Here is a 26113-nt window from a genome sequence, read left to right on the forward strand (position 1 = left end):
TCTTTCAGACCTCAGAATTCTCTCCTGAGCACCATGACCTTCCAAAGACAGCCCAGAGTTGCCTAGCAGTGACATTGGCAAGCTCCCTCAGCATTTGTGAATTCATCCCATCAGGGCCTATGTTTGTTTCAGTGCTCCCTAACATGATCCTTCTGTACCAATAGTAAATCTCCTTTGCTTCAGACCCCACACTGGTCTCCCAACTCTTACATATTTATTATTTATGCTTGAGTTTAATCAGGAGGTGCTTGTTTATCCTTGGAGGCATCCTGTCACCTTTACCTGATTTCTTGCTCATGGGGATGGACCAATGTTGAGCTTGGAGAAGGCAATCCTTGAAAATCAACCAGGTGTTGTTGGCCCTTCTTCTCTCCAGGATCATATCCCAGGGAAGTATTTAAAAAATACATTTCCTAATTACACAAGTGACATCTGTACAAGATACTTCAGCAGATTCTATATTAAAGGAAATAACAGATACATAGACATGGTGTGTTTAGAAGAAGCCAATATTGCTTTCATTGGAAGAATTGCACTTCACAGTTGTGTTGGATTGTATTAGAATTCTTTAGAAGCACTGACAGCATGTTGATAAAGCACTGATTGATATATTCCCTTAGGGTTTCCATCGGTATTTGAAAAATCCTTCATTACAAACTTTTGAAAGGTACTAAGCAGTCACATTTAGGAGAGAAAACCCGGGGCTGGATAAGTCAAAAGATAGGGGATAAAACTGTCAGTGCTCTCAGGAGGAGAAAGTGCCCACTAGTGTTTCAAGGGATCCTCTGCTGCCCAGCGCATCCAGAAATGAAGTACAAGAGGGGAAGCCAGAAGATAAATCTGCTGATGGTGAAGTTATTTAATTGCAAACTGGCAGAAAGAAATTCAAGGTATATTGGTGTAAAGTGAGGCAAACAGGCAAACTAACCATCACCATTTGGAACCAAGAATACTGAGCTGTTAGGCTTGAAATATTTCTTGATTGGTATTAACTCAGAGCTCATTAGCAATCAGAAAACAAAACAAACCTTTGAAGTTAATAAAAAAGAGACCATCATTCTGGCAGCAGAGTATGGTGTGCCTACATCTTGAGTGCTGGGCAGAGTTCTCTCTCACACTACCAAAAGAGAACTCCATAAAATTGACAGAAACATCTGCAGAGCTGATTATACTTCAAGAGTAGACCTTGGCCATTCAGTATCCTTCTGTCAAGTACAACAGAGAATTTGAAGGGTGCTTGATTTTTCACAGAGGCTCAAGTAGCACTTGTTGATGCTAAAGTATCATTAAGCAAAAAATCAGCGGTTTCTAGCAGTATAAGCAGCAAGCTTCTTAGATTCGCAAAAAGAATACAACACAAGCATTCAGGAACTACTAAAAATTAATTCCTTTTTTTATTCTTTTGAAAGCTGCAGAAACATTTTTATTGCTTGATGTTAAGGTGAGGCACGGCAATGGCTTTATCTAAAATTTTATCTTGCATGCCCTTAGCTAATCATTTCAAAAGGTAACTGATTATTATGATAACTTCTATGAAACAACTTCTTTATTAAATAAATTATATAACACTCACACACACACAAAAAAAGTTCTGGTTCTGTAGCATAATTATTTTGACAGAGAAACACGGGAAACTTTTTCCAGAATTTACTTCAGGGCTTTTTATTCCAGCCAGCATTTTCAATTTCCACTTAAGGGGGACAGAACACCAAGAAATAGTTAAGCTTAGATATGCTTTATAAACCATTAATTTCAATTACCAACCCAAATACCATAAAGACCTACAGAATCATCTCAAATTCACATAGTTGCTCATTTCCAGGATTTCACGGAGCTAAGAACAGATGTGTGTCAGAAATCAGGAAACTGGCTCAATTCCTATGGGATTTTTTTTTTTTTTTCCAGAATGGAAGCAAGGGGGAGGAAGGGTAAAGAGGAAAAACAATTTGACTGAAACATCACTCTTTCTCCTGTCTTAAAAAGAAGCAGAGACTTTGAGCAGAAAGGTAATATCAACTACAGCAGGCAGCTCCAGATAAGGGTGCAGATGTACAATTATCTCTTCTGATAAGTCAAGGATCAGAGCTTTTTGTCTTCAGCATTGCCTACAGCACTTCCTCTCCCAGACACACTACAACCAGATTAGGAAAGATAGCAGATAAGACATAAGCACTGCACAGGATAGTTCAATAGTGTGTGCTTTGAGCTCCAGCAGAGGAACATTATTACTGCTGTAAGCAAACTTCCTTTTCAGTACTTCCAGTATCTTGTCCAATACTGAGCCATGCTTTATAAAGCAAAATAATCCTCACTTTGCCATTCTTTTGCCCCCTTTTTTAAAACTCTATTTTGTACAAAATCATCTTATAATGCTTCAAAATTTACAGTGCTTCAACTAGCAAGCTGCTACTGACACGACTAGTAGCAGGGAAATATTATAAAAAGGATAGGTTGTTAATGCAATTTCTTAGTCTTAGTAGCCTTAGACTGACAAAAAGGTTCTTTAATTCAAGGAATATGTGAGTAGTTCACATTTTCCATATCGGAAGCAGCATACTTACTGGAATTAAGTACATCTAAGAACAAGTTAAATAGACAACTGACACTGTATTTATTTTTCTGCATTCACTGATTTGTAATACATACTCATTCCTTGGTAAATGAACAGGAAAAGCTCAAATGTACTACCCTAGCTGGTGTCAAGAACTACTCATATTTGACATTTTAAAAATACCAAAAGGTATTATGTATAAAGAACCTTTCAAAACCAGACCCTTGTTTGTACTTCACTTACTTACAACCAACAATTTTTCTGCACATCACATTTCCCAGTGAGCAAGGCAGCACACAACACATCAACCAGAAAGAAATCATGTCCACTAACATCTTCATCTTTGCCACTATCCCCTTCCAGGGTAAAACCCCACAGTTTCACTAAATCTCTTTATTTATAATATTCTTATATCAAAACAGTTTGGGGCTTTTTTTTTTTCCAAGTATAAAACCAGCAACAATCAGATCACACAGAGGCTAAATTAATCATGCTCAAAGGAAGGGTAGAGGGAAAGAAAAGTCATCAAAAGGAATATAAAGACTCCTGAGTTTTCCTAGAGGCTCTGCTTGAGGGCCCTGAGGCTGGGAAGCAGCTGGTCTGCAGGCAGGCGCTCCTCCGCATTGGCCTTCCAGCAGCAGCTGATGATGCTGTGCAGAGTCTGGCCCGCTGGTGACCCGTGGAACTCCTCAGCAGCCAGCGAAGGGCGCAGGTTGTAGGCGACCACGGCGTAGAGCACGTGCTGCCGCTCGCCCAGGTACGGCTGCTCCCGCGTGACCATCTGCCAGAGGGTGATGGCAAATGAGTAGATGTCTGCTTTGGCAGTGACCCTCTCCCCTTTGAGGAGCTCAGGGGCACGGTGTGTGTATGTGCCCCCCTGCTGGCAAACACGGGCGCTCTGGGATGAGCCCATCTCCAGTTTCTGGGAGCACCCAAAGTCTCCAATCTTGCACACTCCTTGCTCAGTGATAAAAACATTTGCAGGCTTCAGGTCCAAGTGCACAATGTCCTGTGAGTGCAGAAAGGCTAAGCCTGTCATGATGTCACATGAGTAGCACACAGTCTGTTCCATGCTCAGGGCCTTCCTTCCACATCCTTCTTCATCGTCCTCCCCCTGTCTCCATGCACCCCCAGTGCCATAAATTACATGGTGCAGAGTGATGTTACCCACGTACTCCATGATGATGGTGCCCAGGCTGTTCTCGCTGGCTGGGGCACAGGTGCTGGCAGCCACCACACGTACCACATTATCGTGCTGGAGCTGGGCCACGTTCAGCTCAGCCCAGAAGCTCTGCCGCGATGCCAGCCGGTTTTTGCTGCTCTTCTTCACCTGCTTCACAGCCACTGTTGCACCATGGTAGGTGGCTTTGTAGACAGAGCCAAAGCCCCCAGATCCTAAAGGCTGCAGGAGGCAGAGCTGCTCCCAGTCAATGGAGCACCAGGACAAGCGTGAGGGCAAGCGACGAGTCCTGGCTGAAGAAGCTCCCCCCAGAAAGCTTTTGCTGTCTTTGCCAGGGATAATTAAAGGGCTGCTGCAGGGGCGCAAATTCGCAGAGGGGGAATACTCAAAAGAAAGAAAACAATTAAGTGGAATAGGTGATGGCATAATATGAAGGAGAAAACAACAGGCAGCTACTAAGACAGAAGACTAGAAAGCTTCTCTGACAGAAAGGACTCTAAACCAGCTTCCAAAGCCTTTTATCCTCCCTTCACCATTTTCCCTCCCTCCCCCAAATGAACTGCATCTGTCACAACTGTCAGAACCAAATCAGGTTCACCTGGAAACATTCTTCTCCAGCCCTGAAGCAATTCTCTAGAAAGTCAAGGCTAAAGGATTTAAAGCTAAAAAATTATTAACTCATAAGTATTTCACATCATTTCTAATCTCAAAAGAAAAAGAAATATGTTCTGCCCATTGAATGCCTCTAGCAAAATGCCCCAGGAGTAAATAAAGCAGTGACTGGTGAATGAATTTCACCATGGCTGTAGGCAGGAATGATCAGCATCAGGTGCATTAAACAGCTCAAAGTCTTTCTCAGTGGAAGCAGCTGAAGCGGTGAGTGCTAATATTTGATAATGCTATAGCAGGCATAAATATACAATTGTGTTTGTAGGACCCTACCACTTAAACATGACTGGGACAAGGGGACTGGTTTGGGGGCTCAGCTTTGCCCACGCAGTACCGTAACCTTAATAACAGCATAAAGACAAATGATTGTATGGTATTGTATCATCCTTTGGATACAGTACCTAGAATTACACATTAGTAATTGGTCATTTCCCCATCACAGCCCACGCAGTACTACAGGTGTGTATTTTATTTCTGGATCATTCTTAGAAAAATTATTGCTGAATTTACAGAGCTGTTCTGGCAGAAATCAAAGAAACATGATTTTGTGTTAGTGGTTCATGTGGTTTTTAAAGGGTTATTAAATTTTGACCCTCTCAAATATTTGCAGTGCTCATGCTAATTGCCATAGTGTTTGGTACCAGCTGTACTGCCAGATAGCAGATCACCCTTATGGGACCTATACACTTAAGGATTTTTGAATATTCCAGTGTCTTTCTGTACATGTTGACAAATATCTTGGAAAACTTGGAGGCTATTTCCTACCTCCTCACTCTTCAGAACCTTCCTCTGGATATCAGATTTTTCAGTACAGATTCTGCCATGGGACTTCAGACTGGCAGTGCCTCTTTCTACAGGGTTTATCTCTGGAGGGATATCTCTGCAGCAGCGACTCTGCAGGCAGTCCTAGTGGGTTTTTTTAAATTTTGGTTGGGTTTTTTTTTTTTTGGGGGGGGGGGTTGTTTGTTTGTTTGTTTGTTTTTAATCTGGATGTGTGTAATGTAGCTCACAGGCTGCTGAGAGGGGGTTTCAAGGGTACCCAGACCACGTGCAAGTAGAACTGGAGTGTTCTCCTCCTTGAGATGAGTTCGGTTTTTCACCCTAACACACGAATCTGATGTCCCAAAGTGATCTCCTTACCCTCCCTGAACTTTAAATCAGCTGGACCAGGGGGTCTCAAAGACATCACTCCTCAGTGAATCAGTGACAGAGACCTTCCCCAGTACTGAGATTTAGGAAAATCAGGAGAAATTTGCTGCACCAATTCACAGGGAAACAAACTTGGACCACAGATGAGTGGGAATGGAGAATTTGGGTTATCATCTGGCAGTATGAAACAGGCTGAGGAAGGCCTAGATAAATAGATGCTAATAGACGTGTTAACAAGTGAGAGCCCAAAGACTAAGGGATGCCAAGAGACCTCCAAGGGCCGTGGGTGGGACAGTTCCTGCAGATGGGGCTGCCTGGCAACGCAAGGCTCCTCTTTCCTGGCCCCTCCCAGAAGGGACTGGCAGTGCAAGAGGCCCCTGGACCACCACGCCCTGTGAGCTTTCCACTGGACAGCAGGAGCCAGTCAAGTAATATCCTATTGCTACCCCCTCTTCGGGGCATTTCTCTGGCTCATCATCAGTTGCACAGGGATGTTTTGGGGGTGGGGGAGGACCAGAAGATCTTTAGTTTTAAATACACAGTGAAATAAGCCATGGAGACAACAGATATTAACTTTCTTTTCCTAAGCAGCACTTCAATGTTAAGCCTGTATGCAGAAGTGTTCATTTCTAATCTTTGCAGAGAATGTCTTCTAGGCAGCTGAGCTGTGGTGGAAATGAAAAGCTGCAGAAAGTGGATGAAGCTACACAAGAGGGAGAAAATATTTTTATGCCTGTTTTGTGAGTGCTAGTAGGGCTCCAATTCTTCAGTGGGCCGCTGTGCCATAAAGCATACAAAAGCACCAGAAAGACATTTCTGCTCTGAGTTCTCCAAGCCTGTTTTCACCAGGTTATGGTGGCAGTGAAGTTCAAAGGGAAAGCTGAGTGTGGAGAGGCACAGGTAGAAGGATGTGTGGATGAAAAGATTGAGCATAGGCCTGTTAAGCTGACATCTATAGCAGCCTTTCTGATGATTGTAAATGCTATGAAACAGCAATAAAATCTATGTTCAAAAAATAGACAGGATTAGGGCTGTTCCCAAATTTCTTTGATTGAAATTGCATGAGGGGAAAAGGAAGCTGTAGGAGCCAGAAGTCATCAGTACAGAGTGCAATCGGAGCTTTTACAAGTGACAGGAGGGAAGCACACAGTCTGTGCCCCATGGGCTCCAAAATGTCACAGCTACAAAAAACTGCAGCAGCAATGAGTTTGTTCCAAGCTTGTGTTTTATTTCTGCAAGTAAAACATACCTGTGCATCCAGTGCTGCACCAGCTGCCCAACCTAGTCTGTGCTTCTGGATGAGAAGGAATACAGAATCTCACTTGGTTCCCCCACTCGTATTTCACTTGCATATCAGGAGTACAGAAACTCTTTGTTTGCCATTGTCCTTAGTTCCTACTGCTGTTTGTTTGGTCACTGGACAGGAGAAGTCAGCCCTGATACAAAGGGCCTTAAAGGGCTGGCATGGATGTAACCCAGCACAACAGAGGGCACGTACCACACACCAGTTTTGTTTTCATCAAGGTGCATCACTCTTGTGGTTAACAGCCAGTTTTGTCTAAAACAGGAGAAGGACAGGGCTAGGAATTAGAACTGACTTCAGAGAGCTTAGGAGTGTATAGTAATATACTTCTCCTCAATGATTACCTTATTTGTACATTTAGTGGTTGCACTATGTAACAATCCCTTGAAGTCTTGGCTATCCAGCGGCTTCTAAGAACTGCCTCCCAACACAGAGGTAGCATTGTGTTTCTACTAGGTTACTTTGTAACCTTCCTAAAGGAGCCAAATGTAGCTCTTCAGTACTTAAATTACAGTCCTACTCAAAGCAAGACAGTTCCATAGCCTGTGGTTTAGTGACTTCTGAGAGGTTTTCTTCACTGTTTGTAACCAAGAGTTTTCTTTTTTCTTCTTCTACTGTTAGTCCCTCTGATCTCAGTTTAGGATTTGATGATGAACCCACATTCTCCTCATGCACAGAGTTTCATAGTCTAAGTGTTGCTTCCCGCCACACCTCATAGACATCAAATGATATGCAGAGTTGCCTGAAAGGAATTCTGATATGATCAATTGCACAGGTGTAAGTGATAGCACTGTGTGGAGCCAGTCCCTGCAGAGACTTGCTCTAAAGATAGGCACTGATTAACAATTTTTTTTTTTTTTCTACAAGAACAAGCCAAAAAAGAATCCAGTTCATGTTTCAGAGTTTGGCTGTTTTGGTGAGACAAATGACACCTTGGAACCGCAAACAGAAGCAAGTTTTCATTGAAGCAGTGAAAGGTAAACCCAAATGCAAGGAAAAAATACATCTGCAAGAATTGTGATGCTGTTTTACTGCTGAGACATAAAAATAATAAACATCTTAAAAGGTTAAACCCTAGTTTATAAATAATAAGATCGAGTTTCAAAGACACATTGCCAAACAGCTGTTTGATGCTTTTTCCCTTCACACTAAGATTACTCCATGTGCTCAAGAGCATGAAGCAACAGCTCTCCTTACCTGAACATACTGAGGTTTTAACTGGAGGCACTGGAAAGGCAGGTGAGGTTTCACAGCTAATTTACAAGGGGCTTGGTGACCAAGGGATAACAATTTGAGACCTGCTGCTGCAGATTAATACCAAAATTTCAAGAGCACCTTGTGACAAGCTAAAAGAGTCCAAACTTAGGGATAAGGACAATGAAGTGTAAAATACAGGCTCTCACCCTCAGCAGTATTTTCTGGCCATGCAAAGACTGATACCTATACTGGCAGGTTGACTGCTGTCATGTGGCAGGCACCTCACGGGCAGTATTTTCAGCCAAATTGTCCTAGACTGGTTTTGCAGTCTTGCCCCTGGAGCAAAGCTGACTTTGCTGGGTCACAAGGAGATGCCAAATATAGTGGTAGAATTTAAGATTTGTGGCTTAAGGACTGGGAAACAGCTTCAATGCTTAATGAGCAAAATTAATCATGTACAGCAAAGGACCCAGGGGGTAACGTTAGTGCTGTTCAGTGCTGGGAGGCTGCTGCTTTGCCAGGTACACGAATTTAACGCTGCTGCCTAAACTGGTGCCTAAAGGGGTGAGTCTGTCCCAGCAGCTTGCACAATCCCTTTAAAGCAGGTCACACCCGGCTCTGTGATGTAAATTAAATACACTGCCATAGCAAATGTGGTGGCTTCCTGCAAACACCACCTCTTTGGAGGGTTGTAGAGGGGAAGAGGCAAGAGAATCAGCTGAATTTGGTGGCTCGAAGTGATGGCCTGGGTACTCTAGTGGGGCACAGCAAATTCTCAGAGGTTGCCTTAAGTCGAAAGGTTTTAAGCCCAACATTAAAATGGGTCACACAATTCAAGTACTTTATTGCAAGGTTTGCAGTGAGTAAGCAGAACTTTCTTGTAAAAATACTGCTGAATTCAGCCCAAGCTGAACAGAGCATATAAACTATGGGGCAACCTGGTAATATTGCACTGGTATAAGGAGTCAAACACTGATAAAATGAAAGGAGACAATTTTCAGGTGGGACTTCAGAAAGTTTGGGACTTTAGTCTGTGTTTATTTGTCATGAATATTTGATATTTGATAGTCTTATGTTACAGCTCAAATGTTGTTCACTTATGGTAAACTTCTAAACCATACAAAGCCTGTATTTTATTTTTATTTTCAATGTAAGTACTTGTGAAGGAACTTTAAGGATTTACCGATGACCATGTGTGTAACAATTTAACATAAAAGCCAGTAATCCAGAGTTGAGCCTAATTTCAGAGGCACAGCCTACAGAGCTTTTCTGCTGAAATTGTATCTAGGACTACACAAGGACAGCTGACAAACACCTTCCTCACTGGAGTCTGTGCACCCTTTAGATAAACTGCTGTCTCTTATAGATTAATCAAGTAGTTGGGAGAAGTTCTGACAGCTTGCCTGGGAAACCACGCACTGTGCTAACTTGGGGATACCTTAATAAACAACATGATTCACTTTGGATTTGTAAAATACAAACACTTTACATTTAAACATTTTGGAGGAAACGAAAATGAAAAAAAAAAAAAAAACCCAACACCTAGAACTAATTGATCAGCTTTCCCAGATTGGATTACTTTCCCATGCATACATGCATGCACACATACATGTGCACACAAAACATTCACCAGAGTTTAAGCAATGTACTGACTTTTAGGAACTGTGACTCTCCAGGTTTTCTGCACTAATTAACACTCATCAGCAGAGATCTGACATATGAAAGTGACACTAAACCATTCTTCTTTGTACGTGGCAGTTCAGTGCAACAGTGAGAATCAGCCCCACGGCTAAAATATCAAGGGATCAATTCAAATGATTTCCAGTTCAGTCACAGCAGGCACTACCATAGACCTGTTTTCTGGGAGCTCAGCTGGCAGCTGATGTCTCTTCAGTCCCCTCTGAGGCAAACTAGCTTTGTAGTTGGTGATCTTGTGATACAAATATCCCCAAATGAGAAAAGGCTGAGTGATGACAATGAAGAACAGAATTGTTCATTATATTTTTTACAAATACTGATCTCTCTGAAAATGTTAATTACTTGAGGACACGCAGACCAATAGATAAATAAATATATAGAAAGATAAAAATACCAGGCAATACCGTTACATCTTTATTAGGAGTAGAGAAAGCTCATACTGAATTACCTGGGATATCGCACATGAGCAGGAACTTGAAACTTCACACTACTGCTGGGGTCTGTCACTTTCAACACCATTATCTCCAGTGCTGTTCAAAACAGGAATACAGTGTTGCTGTTTATTTGCTAAAGGCCCCAGCTTACACTGATAAGCACCAGTTAATTTTCCAAAATACTTCTCTAACTATTAAATACAGATTAGATTTTGTAACAAGAGTTTACCTTGCTATCCCACTTGCTGCGTGTTTGTGATCGCCAATACCTACTGTGCCAATTACAGCAGCTGCCACCTTGGAAAACTTAATTTCTATCTGATTTTATAGAATGTTCTGAACATTCTAAAAAAGCTGGGAAACCAACAGCATGCAGCTGCTCAGTTCTTGCTCATCCAGCAGTAGCTTTGCATCAGTTCTGGATTTCTCTGTAAAAACCCATTTTCATCCTAGGACATGCTTGTATGTAAAAAGGAAAAGAAGGTGTAAAGAATGAGGGAAAGTGAAGAAGAAAAACAGAATAGCGTTCCTCTTCCACTCCTGGAGGGCAGCGAGACCAGCTATAGAGGATACTACAGAACCATTTTTTTGTACTTTCTTATGCAAGTTTTGGAAAGAGACGGTTACAGGAGAGAAAGAAGGGAAGATACCTGTGGCTCTGAATTTAACAAAGAAATTCTGGAGGGACTGCATCAAGAGATCTCTGCATAACACACAGATGTCATCTCTGCAATCCCATTCCAATTATTGCACAGGATGATGGAATTTCTAGAGGCTATCTGCTTGGAAGGACATACTAAATGATTAACAGTGGGTGAGACCAGCTAGGACAGCAACACAGTGAATGGGATGGTTTTCTCTGGAGGGTGTGTGTGTGGGGGGGTCTGTGTTTGTGCATGGTTATAAATTGTTTTGCAGAGTATTTAATATCATACAGCATGTGTTGAGCTTTTGACTCTCACTATAACAAGGCAAACCCTCAACAAATTAGAAAGCTGTGGCACAAAAGTGATAAGTCAGCTCAGAGGAATGGGGCAAGAATCACAAGAAAGGAAAGATGTCTGCATGTGGATAAGGCAAAAGCCACCAACTCTCTCTAACAATCATTTATCTCCAACTTAGTTACAGCAAGAAACCTAAAAAGCCAAGATTTGAGCAGGAAAGGAGAGGAACTCAAAGGAAAACCCAGACAGTGCTAAAGATATTAACAAAATACGTTCCCCAAAGCAATGAATTGTGAAATGCTAATCTTTTACTTTCCTGGCAGTCTATGCTAGGGAACACCTGTGTGGAATAAGCAGATGTAACTTTCTGCAGTTGTGTGCAGGCTGCTTGTCTGGCTGTGAGGCACCTCTTCCCCAAGCATTAGCCTGGCTTCTTCAGAAGTCAGTGCCACAGCCAGACAGACATCTATGGGACCATTTATGGAATCATCTGAGTTTCTCCTGGAAATACTGCAGAGAGACATCCCATATACTGTGTCCAGCACATGCCACGCCCTTGAAGTTTGTCCCGCAAACTACAACAAACGATGTATGAGACCTGCATTAATCTGAAATTACGGGAAATCACATATGTGTCCTAAAGTAATGGTCCCACTATGGATTCCTCATACTTACCTTCCAGTGTCTCCAAGTGTTTCGAAGTGCAATTTGATGGCAAACTCAATTGCTTCCTTCAGTTCAGATCTGTCTTGTCACAGACCCAGTAGCATCATCCAATTTGTTCCTTGGTGAAATCATGAAACGCAGGTATTTATGCCTTAAGATTTTTTGAAAAACTGACATTCTACCAGTCATAAATTATAAAGACAGTTATGCCGTTGCAAACTACTCCCAGCAAAATTGGATGGACTCTGTAATTACTCAATTGCAATCCCAAACATGCAGATCAAGATTATCTATTGAAATGCCAGGCATAAATTATTCATTAACTAAAACCATTCTGTAATTTTATTGATATATTTTGTGGAGTTCACATATTTTTGTACAGCAAACATAACACTGTAGGCCACAAGAAGCTGCAGCACTATTGTTTAATAGCAGCAAGGTATATTTTATAATCAGGGTATGTGGACAATAAATAGTCTGTTTCTTTGGATGTGAATGTTTAAAATGAAGTTCTGCTGCAGCTTCATAATGTGATTGCTATTTTACAGAGCTTATACACAAAAATATATATGCAATCTTTTTGTCTATATTTTATACAAATACAACAGTAGTTTGTGAATACATTTTAAAGTACATATACATGATAAGCAACTCAATTTCCCATATCACAGGATAGCAAATTTTAAATGCAAGAAACATATACAAATTCAGTCTGGAATGCAGGGTTTTCTGTGTTCTTTTTTTTTTCTCTATTTTTTTTTTGACTCAAAACTTTTATCATTCAAAACATTTTAGCATACAAGTCCAAACAATTTTTCCATTAGCTAAAAATATAATTTCAGCAATCCAAGTCAGGTTTGGGTGTGACATCATTCACCAATATACTCTTCCCAGTTTTTGTCTAAGGCTTTCAGTAACATATAGTATGTTCTTCACTCCACACCATATAAAAAGCCCACATTTAACATTAACTAGCAGTCACCTATTTTTGTGAACAAGAGCTGGGCTTGTCAGCGTTTATATTTGCATGTCCAAAATTTTACTTTTGCAAGTGCATATGAATACATTGTGGTGTTGCACAAAGTTCATTAATGACAAATTAAGTCACAGTATAAAAATATATCATACAACTATAGGTCTAGTATAGTCCTTTCTTTTCTATGGGTAAAAATACATCTGAATGAGACAGGGAGGTTTGTAGCACCATGAGAGGAGTTGTATCCCAAGTTACATTAGCAGCATGATCCAATATAACAATATTGCAGGAGTGTTTCTGAGGAGATAAACATTCACTCTGGTTCAACTGTACCACTGAAGCTTATACTGAAAAGTGTTTACATATGATTAGCAATAGTTCTGTGTCACTTCCAGGGCTAGATAACTGTTATCAAAAGACACTGCCTTCCAACAAAAGTAAGACACCCTTATTGCATAAAAGCTTTGGGACTACCCAAACACATTTTGAACTACTGTGGCATTACTTGTAAGTCGAGCATGATGCTAAGTAAGCTGTGGTTTAAACTGTACACTGGGGGGAAGCAGGATGGGCAGCTAAAGCCTATAATGGTTTACTACATACCAGATAAGTACATATATTTCAGAGGCTTATCTATAGACTGAGAAGAATACACGAGAAGCTGCTAAACCAGTGTATGAGACAGACATAACAAAGGATGCAGGATCCCCATTTACGAATGCAGGATCAGGCCCAAAGTTAACTTCAGACAGCAGCATAGTGATGACAGGATGTGATAAAAAAATCGGTATTGAATACTGCATGTTAAATATTTTTGACAAAGTTTACCATCAAGAACTTCAGAAGACAATTTGCAAATGGTGAGGACAAACTCCTAGTTGTTTTTGACTGGTATTCAAAATGGCAGTAGAAGACAGTGTAGTTTGAAACATGTAAACCTAGAAAAAATCATTGTAAAACCCTTAAGAAAGACACACTGGTTCTGTGCAATATAGCAAATTGATAAGAAAACACTGTAAAAATGTACCTGTTTAAAATTACAATGTCTACCATTTTGTACACAAAGCATTATACCAAAGGCCTACATATATGTAATCTAATGGCACTTGAAACAAATTATAATAAAAGGTTTTATAATAAAAAGCATAACCTGTAAGAAATTTTCTTAAAAGGTTTACGTTTTCTTTTTGAAAGTGCTATATCTTGTAATATGTGTAACATAGAGGTTGACCAAGCTTTATTTTAAAAAATATTGGCCTATAATACAAGTTTAGCTCACTAGGCAAATGATCCTGAAAATATGTACTCTTAACATTCATTATTAGCTTAATAAAGCAATCAGCTCTGGCTCATGTTTCAGTCAGTATATGGTTTTTAAAAACCGCTACTGCCAAATTAACAATAAATCACTCTATTCCACAATTTACTACTAATAAAGCAAAAGCAACAAGTACACAAAAAAATATATATTAAAAAAAAAAACAAAAAAAAACCCAACAAAACAACCTCACTAGAAGTTTAGAAGTTGCACAAAGAGTGGTGCATGATCAGCCAGCCCTCCCCCCTCCCACCAAGAATCCATGGGAAATCAAGAAAATGGGGTTTAAAAACTAATGGTTTCATAGTGGCCAATATTGACTCTGCCTAAGCGATGCTCAAAAGCACTCTGGTGGTGTTGGTATTGCTTAAAGGGTCAGTCTGCTTCCATGTTACCCTACATCCTAGTTCAGCTGCAAACACTCTGAGTGCAGCCACACACTGAAACCCTGACTGAATGAGGTTCAATATCTTGTCTGAGGTCTCTATTTCTCAAGTGAAATGTATATCTAACTCCAAGTGAAATGTCAATCCCTTTTCAGGAAGCTAAGGCACAAACAAAGTAGTAAGGGTTCTGGCTACGCACTAAGAAATGGGTGTTGGCAAAGTCTCTGGGGGTTTTGGTTTTTATGAAGTCTTTCAGCAGCTGGGGCCGAAAACAAGTGGCTCCAGACTGGAAATTTGTGTGCCAGAGGCTGCCCACGGAGGGCAGTGCTGCCCGGTCACACTGCTGGGCCAGCTGCAAGATGCCAAGCACTCTCAGCTTTCCTCTGCTGCAGGGAAAGTTGCAGATGCTCGGCTCCACACAGGACATAACCCACTGCAGGAATTAAGTCCATTTATCTTCATCTCAGATTAAAAGGATGGAGAATAAACCCAAGTTTTTCTTAGATGCGTTACGGTCGTTCATGTAAACTAGAGCTACATTCGGCTGCATTCAGCTTGTGCTCTGTTCATCTGTGTTTTTCTTTCCTTTAGAAAAGTGAATGGAAAAAAAGCAATATTGAACAAATCATTCAACTGAAGATGTAAGCAAGTGAGCAACCTGTTTCACAGAAACCAGAGGAAGCAGTCGTGAAGCAGAGCTAAACGCCCACTTTGAGATAACATGCTCCTAAACCCAAAATCTAGGAGTTATTTGCAGAATTTCAAAAGGTATTTTCCTTATTAACACATCCTTATTGTAATGCCTTTGGAACACAAACACATTTATAAAATTGTTATTTTTCAGTAATAAAATTTAAATACACATATGTATAAAATAGTAAAACTACACCTGCATATTGCTCCTAGCATTAAAAAAACCAGTAGGAGCTACTGATAAAACATCCGGAGCATGAGCTCCTTAAATGGGAGCAACTTTTGTTTCTGTGAAGTATATTTAGTTTAACCACTTAAAACCTTATATCAATTCTCATTACTGTTTGAGAGATACTAATGTACTCAATTTCCATTTTTTAATTCCTTGTACAAAAATGACAAGGAAAATAATGTTATTGTTGAATTACAGCAAATCTAGTTTGCTTTTATGCATCACAGGGTTGGTTGTTTTTTTAGGTTTTTTTTTTCCTCTTTTGGTTATTAGGGGTTGGGGAATAGAATATATATTGCATTAGGTAAAAGTGGTGTAAGCAATATGCTTTTACTTCACTCCTAAGAGTCCTGTCTTTAAATCTTGGCAATGGGCAAAAAGTCCCTAACCAAGTACCCAGGTGTAGAAAGTGTGATTAACAGCTAACTTGTTGCTTAGGAGGACATAACACACCATGTAACACAACTGAAAAGATCACTCCAATAAAAACAAAACAAAACAAAACAAACTGGTAGTTGCAAATTTACATTCACTTTCTGACTGCACACTAGTTTTGAACTGAAAATAGGTACACACTTTCTGGCTGGACTTGATCCACCCCTTGGTGGTGGCAGCGGGGAGAAGACTGACGCCTACAAACGTGAACACACTACTGGAAGGTTCCTATGCAGTACTCTTTCTATGCTACTAGAGAGAAAAAACAGCAAGGTAAGAATTAAAACAAAAACTGCGACAAAATACTCTGCATTACTACATTACACTTTAATATTTCAAGATCAGCCATTAATTTTGCCTGTTTCCCTATACCAGAGTCACGAAAGCAGAACAACAGTTTCAAATTGAACTTGAAACATCTGTCATTTAGGAAAGCAGAGATTCTCTGTCAAAATTCCGTTCAGCCCTAATTTTAAAGAATTATACTAACTTTTTTTTCTGTTATCCATAACAGGCCACCAAAATTTAAGCCAGAAAATGGCAAAATTCTTAACAACTTTTATAATGACTTTAATACAAGTCAAAATGCTATATATATGTACATGTGTATATATGGACTTCTATATATACACACACAAGTTTTCAGAAAAATCTGAATTCTATATTTATTTAAAAAATTTAGATTTGTCATTAGAGAACAAGTCAAATGTGTCACTATTTGGGAAGAGGATTTGTTTGGAAACAGACTGGAGAATTTTTTCCCCAAATCTCATGAATTCTTGGGATACATATTTTAAATTGATTATTTGCAAATAGTAAAATATATTAAAAGGCAAAAGTGGCAATTCTACCACTGACATCAATAAAACAGAATAGCTGGTATGGTTTAAAAAGTTTTAGAAATGGGATGAGTGTTGTGAGTTTGCTTGGGATGACTCTCTACTGAACATTTTAAATGTGTAAATTGGCAGTGAAAATGAAAACAATACAATGAGACTGTTTAAAAAAAAACAACAAACCAAAGTAAACACAGCTGAGAATAAACACTTTCAAAACATTTTTAAAAAGTTAATTTAAATTTCTTACTGGCTTCATGAGATTGGTACTGTACAAAAGCAGAGAATTTATAATGTCTTATAGTAGGCACTAAGTTAAAAATGGTCACCTAAGGCATTTCTACAAATAGACAGTTAACAAGCCAACTTTGTACATCCTATTGGAAAGCTTGATGAAATCGTGGTAGGGTGGTGGTTGTGCTTAGACTGCTTGTGAAAGCTGCTGACAATGAGTGCAGAGACCCAAGACCTATACTATTGCTAGGATCTTGTGGATCCTGGGTTTGTGGTGGAAGCTGAGTCATAGAAGAATGTGCCTCCTCTTGCGTGTAACTCATCCCCAGGTTTCCCACTGAAACAGAAGGATTATAGGGAGGGCCATTGACAGGTATGAAGTTGAACAGCTGAGAAAAGTCCAATGATGGGGCATTTAGAGGTTCGCTAATAGGAACGGAGCCCTTGGAAAGGGAAACTTCCCCAGACCCATCATCTAGTGGCCCTACTTGTGGATCCAGCCCTAGTTTTGATGAAGATGCTTGAGAATCCTGGGATGAAGAAGGCATACCACTTTGCAACTCCATTAAGTAACTTTCAATTCCCCCTTTCAATGGCTGTTCTTTTTCAGGCATAGAAATTGAGTATGAGGTAGTACCGAGTGGGTATTTCAATGATAGCTGGTGAGAAGGGTGGACAGACTCCATATCTATTGGACAAGGCATTCCCAATGGTAACGATGTGGCAACCATTTGGTGTGCAGATGCAGAACTCTGCATGGACTGAATCTGAGTGTTGTAGAGATTTAATTGCAAAGTGTTTGTAAATGGCTTTGATGTCAGTTCACTGGAAGGTAAAGACATCACTGGAAGCAGCTCATCCTTAATAGGCACAGAAACATTGCAGGTAAAGGGATCTAGAAGGTCCATTGGCTCTGTTTTGACCTTCAGAAGTTCTTGGTTGTGACTTTTCTTCATGTGGCGCGTGAGGTGATCCTTCCGCCCAAATCTCTGTGCACAGTACTGACAGAGGAAGTCCTTTCTTCCAGTGTGCACTACCATGTGTCTGCGGACATCCTTTCGGGTGTAGAACCGACGATCACAGTGTTCACACTGGTGCTTTTTCTCCTTCACTCCACCCGACGACTTGCCTGCATGAGTTTTTAGGTGCTCCAGCAGCACTCCTGTGCTTTCAAAAGTCTGCAAACATACCTTACAGGTGAGGTCACCACTTGTTGCAGCATGCAAAGCCAGGTGACGTTTGAACCCAAGCTTGGTATTGTAGTTCTTTCCACATTCTTCACACTTAAAGGCCTCTTTGTTGGGATTGTGTGTATGTAGGTGATTCTTTAGGTGATCTTTTCGGTGAAACATTTTCTCACAATAATTACACTTGTGGGTTTTCTCAGGAGAATGAGTAGCCATATGCCTTTAAACACAGATATATTCTGTAAGTAATTATTTTGATCAAAAAACACACGTGCTCATTTTTTAATGGCAGCTAAAGACTACACTAAGGGCTGCTTTGCAACAGAACCTTTTAACTGAAAGCATGACACTACAAAGACAGTTTGACAAATTTAAATATAGCAAGACATGAGCCATTTCTCTTAAATTGACACTTTAGTTTTGGTGGGTCTTAGCTACGGTAACAGGGGTATATGGGCAAGTATGAAAGTACTTGTGTAAAAGTCCATAGCCAAAGAACTTTCAGTCCATACTCTTTTTCTTGTGACAATTCCTTATACAAATGAAAATTCTACGCTCATTAAAAACAAAACAAAATGAAACAAAAACAAAAACAAACAAACAGAAAACAAAAGCAGAAAACAAATTAAGAAACAAAATCAAAGACATTAGCTTGCAAACTTAGGTAATTTAGAATTCTAGAAACAATCCAATAGCTACTTTAATTAACACATCCTCTCTGCAATCAGCTGAAGGAGTACAGAAATATATACTTTTACACGGCTTAACACGGCCAACATAAAATAGATAATATAATCTGAAAGATAAATAGAGTTTAATACCTTAGTAATTTGTACTTAGAAACAAAGGCCTTGGTGCAGTCTTGTTGTGTGCACTTGTAGGGCCTCTCTCCTGTGTGAGAGTATGAGTGAACCTTTAATTTCTCAACACTGTTAAAGGCCTTGTCACACAGTTGGCAAGGAAAGTTTTTTCTTGGTTTGGTTTCACCACGCTTACGTTTCCCTGAAGGGACTTTCTGGGTATCTCTTACTTCTGACAAATCACCAGGAATGACAGTGGCCATCGCAGCCTAAACCAGGCCTTCTTGTTGGACACTTGGGAATTGCCCAACTCCACTAAATGATTTAGCTTTAGATGGCTTCTCAAGTTTCATGTGGTCGTAAAAGAAAGCAAAAGGGGACTGGAAAAAAAAAATAAGAAACAACTAGTTTGTAACTAAACTTAGATTTTGAAGTTTACTTGCTATGTGATGCTTCTGAATAAAACTTAAAAATAAAGTTAGGTTCAGCTGGTCTAATGTAATACCTACAGGTTTCTTTATACTATTTGCTGCAACTCTTAAAATGCATTGCTCAGGATGAACAGATCCACATATGCCCTGAAATCACACCTCACAACTTTCCCCTCAAGCACTGATGTAGAACAGAGTTTCTGTCAGATTAAGGGAGGCTTCAGGCAAAGAGTCTACCTACCCAGGCACCTTTTGGCAGCTTCCGATTTCAAAGGAATTACAGCCGCGCCTGTGGTGTTTGCACAGACATTCCCCGCCTCCCCCCCCCCCCCCATACATACACACAACTATCAAAGCCTATAAGCCTCAAAATGTTTGAAAACCTGCACAAAACACAGCAGTACCCATGCAGACACTATGGAGGGCAAAGCTCATGTTCCCTTTTGGATATACCTCTCTCCCCATGATTACTGCGCATCTATGCATCTACTCTGGCAAAATGCATGCACTGCCAACGATGCCTAACACAGGTGAAATTCTCCTCTAAACTCACCCTCTGCTAACAGAGTCTTGATCTATGAATGGCAGAAGTCCCACGGATTAGGGTTAGATTAGACAGGTCAGGGTTTTATCAACCCAGTCCTGGAGACCCCCAGCCTCCTCATGCTACCCTGTGAGACATGAAGGCTTGTAAGCATTCAGACTCAGGCTAGCTCAGGATGGAGGCTCCAAGTCCTGCCCCTGTGGCATAGCAAAATGTCAACTAAACCTGAGGCTTTCATTGTAAGGGTGTGCGTGACGTGATCCTTGTGTCTCACTCGTGGTTGAGAAGTTTTAAATTCGTCATCTGGTATCATATAGTGGCAACTGGGCACCTGCCACCACAGGGCACTCAACAGCCCTCCTTTGTCAGGGGTTGCTGACAGCTTCGCTTCATCCTTGGAGCACAAGTGCTACTATAGATACCAAAATCCTGTGCTACCTAGAGTGGGAAGGGTGGAGCGTGACATCTGCAGCAGCAAGGACAAAGAGGACAGCAGGGCAGTACTCAATGCAAGCATTTTTGAGGGCTGGAAAGCCCCAAAATTTAGCCTTTCTCCCTTGAAAGTGCCACCATGCACCCCCAGCCCGGTGTCACGGCTGGCAGCTGCTGTCCCCTCTGGTCTCTGCCGGGGCAGCTGTGCAGGGGCGGCCGGGCCGGGCGGCACCGGGGCCGGGCAGCGCAGGGCTCGGCGTGCGGGCAGCGCCACCGCCCTGGCAGCAGGGCCGGGGAGCCGCAGCTGCTGGGACAGGTGGAACCGGGCAGCTGGAGCCAGGCAGGCACCACCAGGCTGCAGCTGCTCCGGCCCAACGCCGCCTCCCTGGAAAACAAACCGGGCTCTTCCCTGCTGGCAGGGAGGGAGGCCTGGTAGCTGGGAGGGAGCCCCGGCCTGAGCTGTCCTCTCAGCCCTGCTGAGGCTCAGCAGAGATGGAGGGAGCCAACTGCTCCAGAGAGGAGCGGAGAGCAGCGCCCAGGTGTGCCGGGGGGATAACAACACGGTCCTTGCAAGTGCCCTAGCATGGTCCTGGAAGAAAGCGAGAAGGAAGGAAATCCTGTGATTTCCTCTATGCATGGCAGGACAAGAGAAGCAGGGAGAGGAAGAAGGGGAAATGCCTCTTCAATGTCTGCATTATAAGAAATCCTCAAACCTCCATTTGAAATCTTCCATTTGAAACGTGTACACAGAGTATGCCTTTGTCTAAGCCTTTTCCTCCCTCCCCATTTTCCCTTGTCTTTAGAGGAGGAGAGAAGTACTGGCACACCAAGATGGAAATCTGCTTCCTTTCAACCCTAAAGCCCTTGAATGACAGGTTAAACTATGCTACCTCTTTTAAGCAAGCAGTTTTGCAAGACCACCTTATTCCCTTAAATTTCATAAGGAAACACTAACTTATTTTTAAGATACCTAGTATTTCTTTAAGGACTCTCTTGATTTCAGATTTGTCTCAAACTCATTCCCATTCATGGGATGAAGCCTGGAGACATCAGTTCCATGAGTGGGAAAATGCACAGGTCTTCAAAGTATCAGCTTAATTTTATTTTCTGTCTCATAATCAACAATCTAGTTCACTAATTCTAGTTTATAAAGAACAGTTGTTTGGAGACCTAAGAGCAATACTTTTTTTAAATAAAAGTAAATGAAGACCAATTACAAAGACTTCAATGAAGCCACCAATGTAATCAAAAGGAGAGTCTGATTCACATCAGAGTTGTGATATATCTGTTGATTGAAAGTTTTTGGTTTTTTTTAATATAGGCTTTAACCAGAATCCGGTAATAAAATTAATTTTGTTCTTCTTTTAATGAACACATTGGTTTTCAGTGCATATTGGCCTGAATGTAGAATGAAATTTTATTTTAGTCTAATCTGACAAATGAAGTTCAGGGCGGAAAAGAAAATCCAACCTGACCTACACTTGCACAGGGTACTTTTATACCACAGAGGCATGTGCATGAGACCCATCACACAGAGCTGAGAGCACAGCAGTCACAGCCCTCACCACATGGCCAGGGCACACTTTCAGCCCCAATGGGGTACAAGGTATCCAGCCCCTCTGCCCCCCCTGCCAAATCCATACCTAGCTTTAGACAAGGAAGTCAGGATTAGCAGAAAAGGCAAGTGAACAGTCTCCAAAGCCTGCTGCATGACAGTGGAGCTACTTTGGCTCAGCAGCAAGAGGAGTCTGTGCCCAGACAGTGACAAGAGAAATGGGGACAGCAGGAAAGATACACGGAAAGAGGGTGAGCCACCACAGGGAGGGAGAGTGGACAGAACGGGGATGGGGGTGTAGGGCTAGGGAGGCTCAGGGTGTGCTGCACAGGCATTGGGAATATCTAAGGACATGATGATAGGGGTGAGCTGGTAACACTGGGAAGGAACTGAACATCAAGCTGGGGAGATGCAGGATATGAGGCCATGCAGAAGGGTGAACCTGATGTGATGTCAATAGCAGCCTTCGTTATGAAACAACATATTAAGCTTAACAAATTAACATCTGACAACTTCTCACTCCTTTTCTCAATGCAAAGATCACATCTCAGGCTGGAAACCATCCTATATTCAGGCCAATATAAGATCACTGTTTTCTTCTCCAAAATTTCAGGTAACCTAGCTGCTGCGCAAGTTAGAACATTCACAGGGATGAAAAATTTGGGTTTTGTTCCTCTACGATCAAAACTAATTAAGCTGACTTTGAACTGTGTTCAAGTGTCCTTAAAAATGCATCATTAGAACAAATATAGTGTGATCCAATCTTTGGCAATGACAGAGTTTTATTAAAAAACACGTATGCACTATTATCTCAGTATCACTTCTCAATAGGTGAGGCAATTAAGAATGCCAGTACTGATCTCTGAATAGCAAATAACCACTTTTTTTCATTTTTTTTGGGTGTGGATATATAGACTGAGCAATGGAGATAAAATTTTAAAAAAACACTGATCCTCAAATATTAAATTTTCCAAAGACCAGCTGAAAGCATTTTATGAGTAATATTGCCTGCTTGTGTCTCAACATATTATCACTTAAAATCCACATTCTTACTGGTGCTTTCACAACTGCAGGATGAATGATTATATGTAGTATCAAATATAACAAACACATTACACAAAAGCTTATATATAATACTATTTTTAAAGAAGCATATATTTAAAGAGGATTAAAGCAACCTCTGTTCAATGCACACCTGATGTTTGCCCACTAAAGTCCTCAGATTTTGGTCTTAACCAGTTCCGCTGACTCTTCTTGGAGGAAACCAGAATCCAGTACTTCCCATTTTTACTGGTCTGAAAAACAAAAGGAACAATGGACTAGACTCCAGCAAAACCAGTGCATTCATAAAGGCTGTGATGCAGCAAGACCAGGGATTGGAAAGAATCGGAAAGGAAAAGTTAAAAGGGACAGATCCAACCCATGCACAGAACATTATATACTGTTAATTATAAACTGTAGGAATCATTCTTGCATTATCAGTAGCAATTATGCACTTCAATTTGCATTATACTTACATAATTTCAACTAATGCTATGCTGGACAGTGACACATAAAGAGATAAAATTAGACAAAAGCAAAGGAGTTTTCATATAGTTAAAAAAAAATTAAAATCCACAGACCACAAATAATTTAGATGTAACAGCAAAACATGTGAAATGCTGGGCCCAGACTTGAGTTTCTTACTCAGAAAGGACTGAATAAGAGAAGATTCTGGATTAGGCCCAACTTTACTAGAACCTAATGCCTTCATTCTGCTTAATTATACAGGAAATAGCAGCTTAAAAGGTGACCTGCAAAGGAAAATAAAATTAATTTTAAAAAAATAATAAAACCTCTTAATGATTACATGCTACAGGTAAATCCCAAAGGAGGACAAGTCTAGGTATGCCTGAGCAAACTGAGAGGGCCTTTTTGGAATTTCCCTTGTATCTCCCTTTCCTCTGCCATCCTCCTTTTGTAAATTTGCAGCAAGTCTTCCTTGTCTTGCTAGAAGGCCTCCTGGATGACACAGGTATACACAGAAAACATGTTCAGTGCCTCTTTGTAATGGGGAGGTTTATCCTGTCCAATTCTTCCAGATGTGTAAGGGCAAAGCCCTATACATACCCCACAGCAGGCTGAAGCTGTTTGGCAGGAGCCCTGTAGTAATGTAACATTTCCCCCCACACAAAACATATTCCCTTCTGGCTTCCCATTCATTCCAGAAATCATTCTTCCTTTTGATACCAAGTTCAGCTCTGCACAGCCCCAGCATCCTCTTTTGGTGAGCGTGAATGTGAGCAAACAGGTGTCCCTAAATACCCATTAATGTCAGAAGTGCTTAAGAGCAACCGACTGAAGCTCTGTGATGGCTGAGGAACATTTATGTGGGGCTTTCTACACACAGGCAGGAGGCAGAAACAGCTCCAGTATTCAAAGAAAAAGTTCTGTTTTCAACTAATGTGCACAACCCTCACCTCCACTTTTTGGGGTTCCCAAATCATCTTGTTAAAGGGAGAAAATGACGATGACTCCTTATTTCCTCTCCCAGCAAGACCCCTATAAATCCATTCCCCTGCAATGCCCATCTCAACATCTTCCACTATCACAAAGGAAGAGTTTCATTCTCCACGTTTCTACTGAGGTACTACTATTGTTAGGTATTTCTACAAACATACTACTATTGTTCAATAGACAATATTAAGACAGACACATAGATGTAATGGACTAAGTCCTCATGGACTTAGTTCCTTCACTGTTCACATTTACAGACTATTTCCTGTTTGGAAAAAAGACCCCAGCAAATCCTGTTAAAATATTATCAAGTCCTCTCAGTGGCATTTAACATTTTCTCTTAAATGTTTATAGTCCTCAATGCTCATCACACATCTAAAGTCACTCTAGCAAAAAGCAGATGACCTCAGGGGCAGGCCACTAGAGACATGGAAGGACTATGGAATCAGGGGAAAATGAAGCAACTGGAACAAGTAAATAAACAAGATAAATACGAGATGTAGCTAAAGGAGCTACAGGAGCTGAGGAGAATGAAGGAGGACAGTCAGGTACTCTCATTCATTCATTACCTTACGAATACAGCAAAATCACAATGCAGTGGATCCAGGTGAGGGCAATGCTACACCTACAATTAGTGGGATCTCAATTTCTACAGAGCCATTATTACGTAAAGAGCTCAACAATGTACACACAAAAAGGGCTACATTTGCATGAGTAATGAAAACATTTACTCCATTTGACAGGATTTAGTGAAAAGATAAAATAATTCCTATGCTTTGCAACAATATGCATGTTATTGGATAAAAGACTTTTCTTTATGCACAGAAAAAAAAAGTTATACATTATAATGCTGATTTCTAGACCACCTTTCTCAGAAGCTTTGGATGTTTGAAAAGTTCTGAGGCATAATACTGGACAAAGATGTACCATTCTCCTTGTAACTGCTTATAGTCATAGTGTTACTAAGCTTTTCACCTAGATGAGGTAGGAAGAATTTTTAATGAATAACGAAGTTTGAAGTATTCTCCACATGAAGCAGAGAAGCATCACACTGCAAAATGCGTTGTCACACGCATGTGCCCAAAGCCCACTTGGGTATAACAAAACATAACTTCTCTAATTTGTCAGAATTCTTAGAATTCTTACAATTTGCCATATCTTCCATAATTTGTGAAGCACTAATTTTGCTAAGTATCCAAACACCCTGATATTTCCAGGTTAGATAATATTTCAATTTCAACTAAAAAAAGTGCCCCAAAACCCTTGTGTGGAAGATAAATAAAATAAAATATAAATATAAAATAATCTATTCCTTTTTATTATTAAAAAGAGTAACACTTTTTTTCCGCCAAATTCACAGTTCCTATTTTAAAATCTGATAAAATACTTACACTTGAAAATATTTTAAAACATTTGATATCTCAACTAAAAGGATAATGAAGACAATACAGAAATATAACCAATAATCCTCCTCCTAACTTGCATTTCATACTTAAGAGGGTTCAAGCACAGTAAAGGAAAATAACAGTTTCATGGTTATTTTTTTTCAAAATAAAAGAGCAATAATTAGAACACAGTACTGAGAACACAGTATTTGTCATTTTGTCCTTTATATAAAACAGCAAATCTAGCTTCAATTCCTGAAATCAATCAGTTTTAAACCACAGGAAAGGTCCTAGAAATATCAGAATCATAATAATGGTATAACTCAGTAAGGAGTTAATAGCATTAGAGTCACTGTGGGTTTTAAATATTTCTTTAAGGAAA

At 40.5% G+C, this 26113-nt stretch overlaps 2 protein-coding genes across 4 annotated transcripts in view; both read right to left on the minus strand.

The window, feature by feature from the left end:
• Positions 1-1374: 1374 nt before the first annotated feature.
• Positions 1375-4297, minus strand: MOS (MOS proto-oncogene, serine/threonine kinase). The gene has a single exon (XM_030266221.4). The coding sequence runs from the start codon at positions 4155-4157 to the stop codon at positions 3108-3110; it is 1050 nt and encodes a 349-aa protein (XP_030122081.4). The 5' UTR covers positions 4158-4297; the 3' UTR covers positions 1375-3107.
• Positions 4298-12103: 7806 nt separating this feature from the next.
• Positions 12104-26113, minus strand: part of PLAG1 (PLAG1 zinc finger) — a 52676-nt gene continuing 38666 nt past the window's right edge. For 2 of the 3 annotated variants that reach the window (XM_030266222.4, XM_072924667.1), the window contains 3 exons: positions 23046-23145; positions 18910-19268; positions 12104-18308 (listed from right to left, as the gene is read on the minus strand). In XM_030266222.4, the coding sequence (XP_030122082.1) occupies positions 17045-18308; positions 18910-19151 (1506 nt within the window). In that variant the 5' untranslated portion in view covers positions 19152-19268; positions 23046-23145 and the 3' untranslated portion in view covers positions 12104-17044. The remainder of the gene's footprint in view (positions 18309-18909; positions 19269-23045; positions 23146-26113) is intronic. The other variant, XM_041713906.2, reaches the window with a different exon arrangement.

This window comes from Taeniopygia guttata, chromosome 2, assembly GCF_048771995.1.
Source record: "Taeniopygia guttata chromosome 2, bTaeGut7.mat, whole genome shotgun sequence".
Classification (NCBI taxonomy): domain Eukaryota; kingdom Metazoa; phylum Chordata; class Aves; order Passeriformes; family Estrildidae; genus Taeniopygia; species Taeniopygia guttata.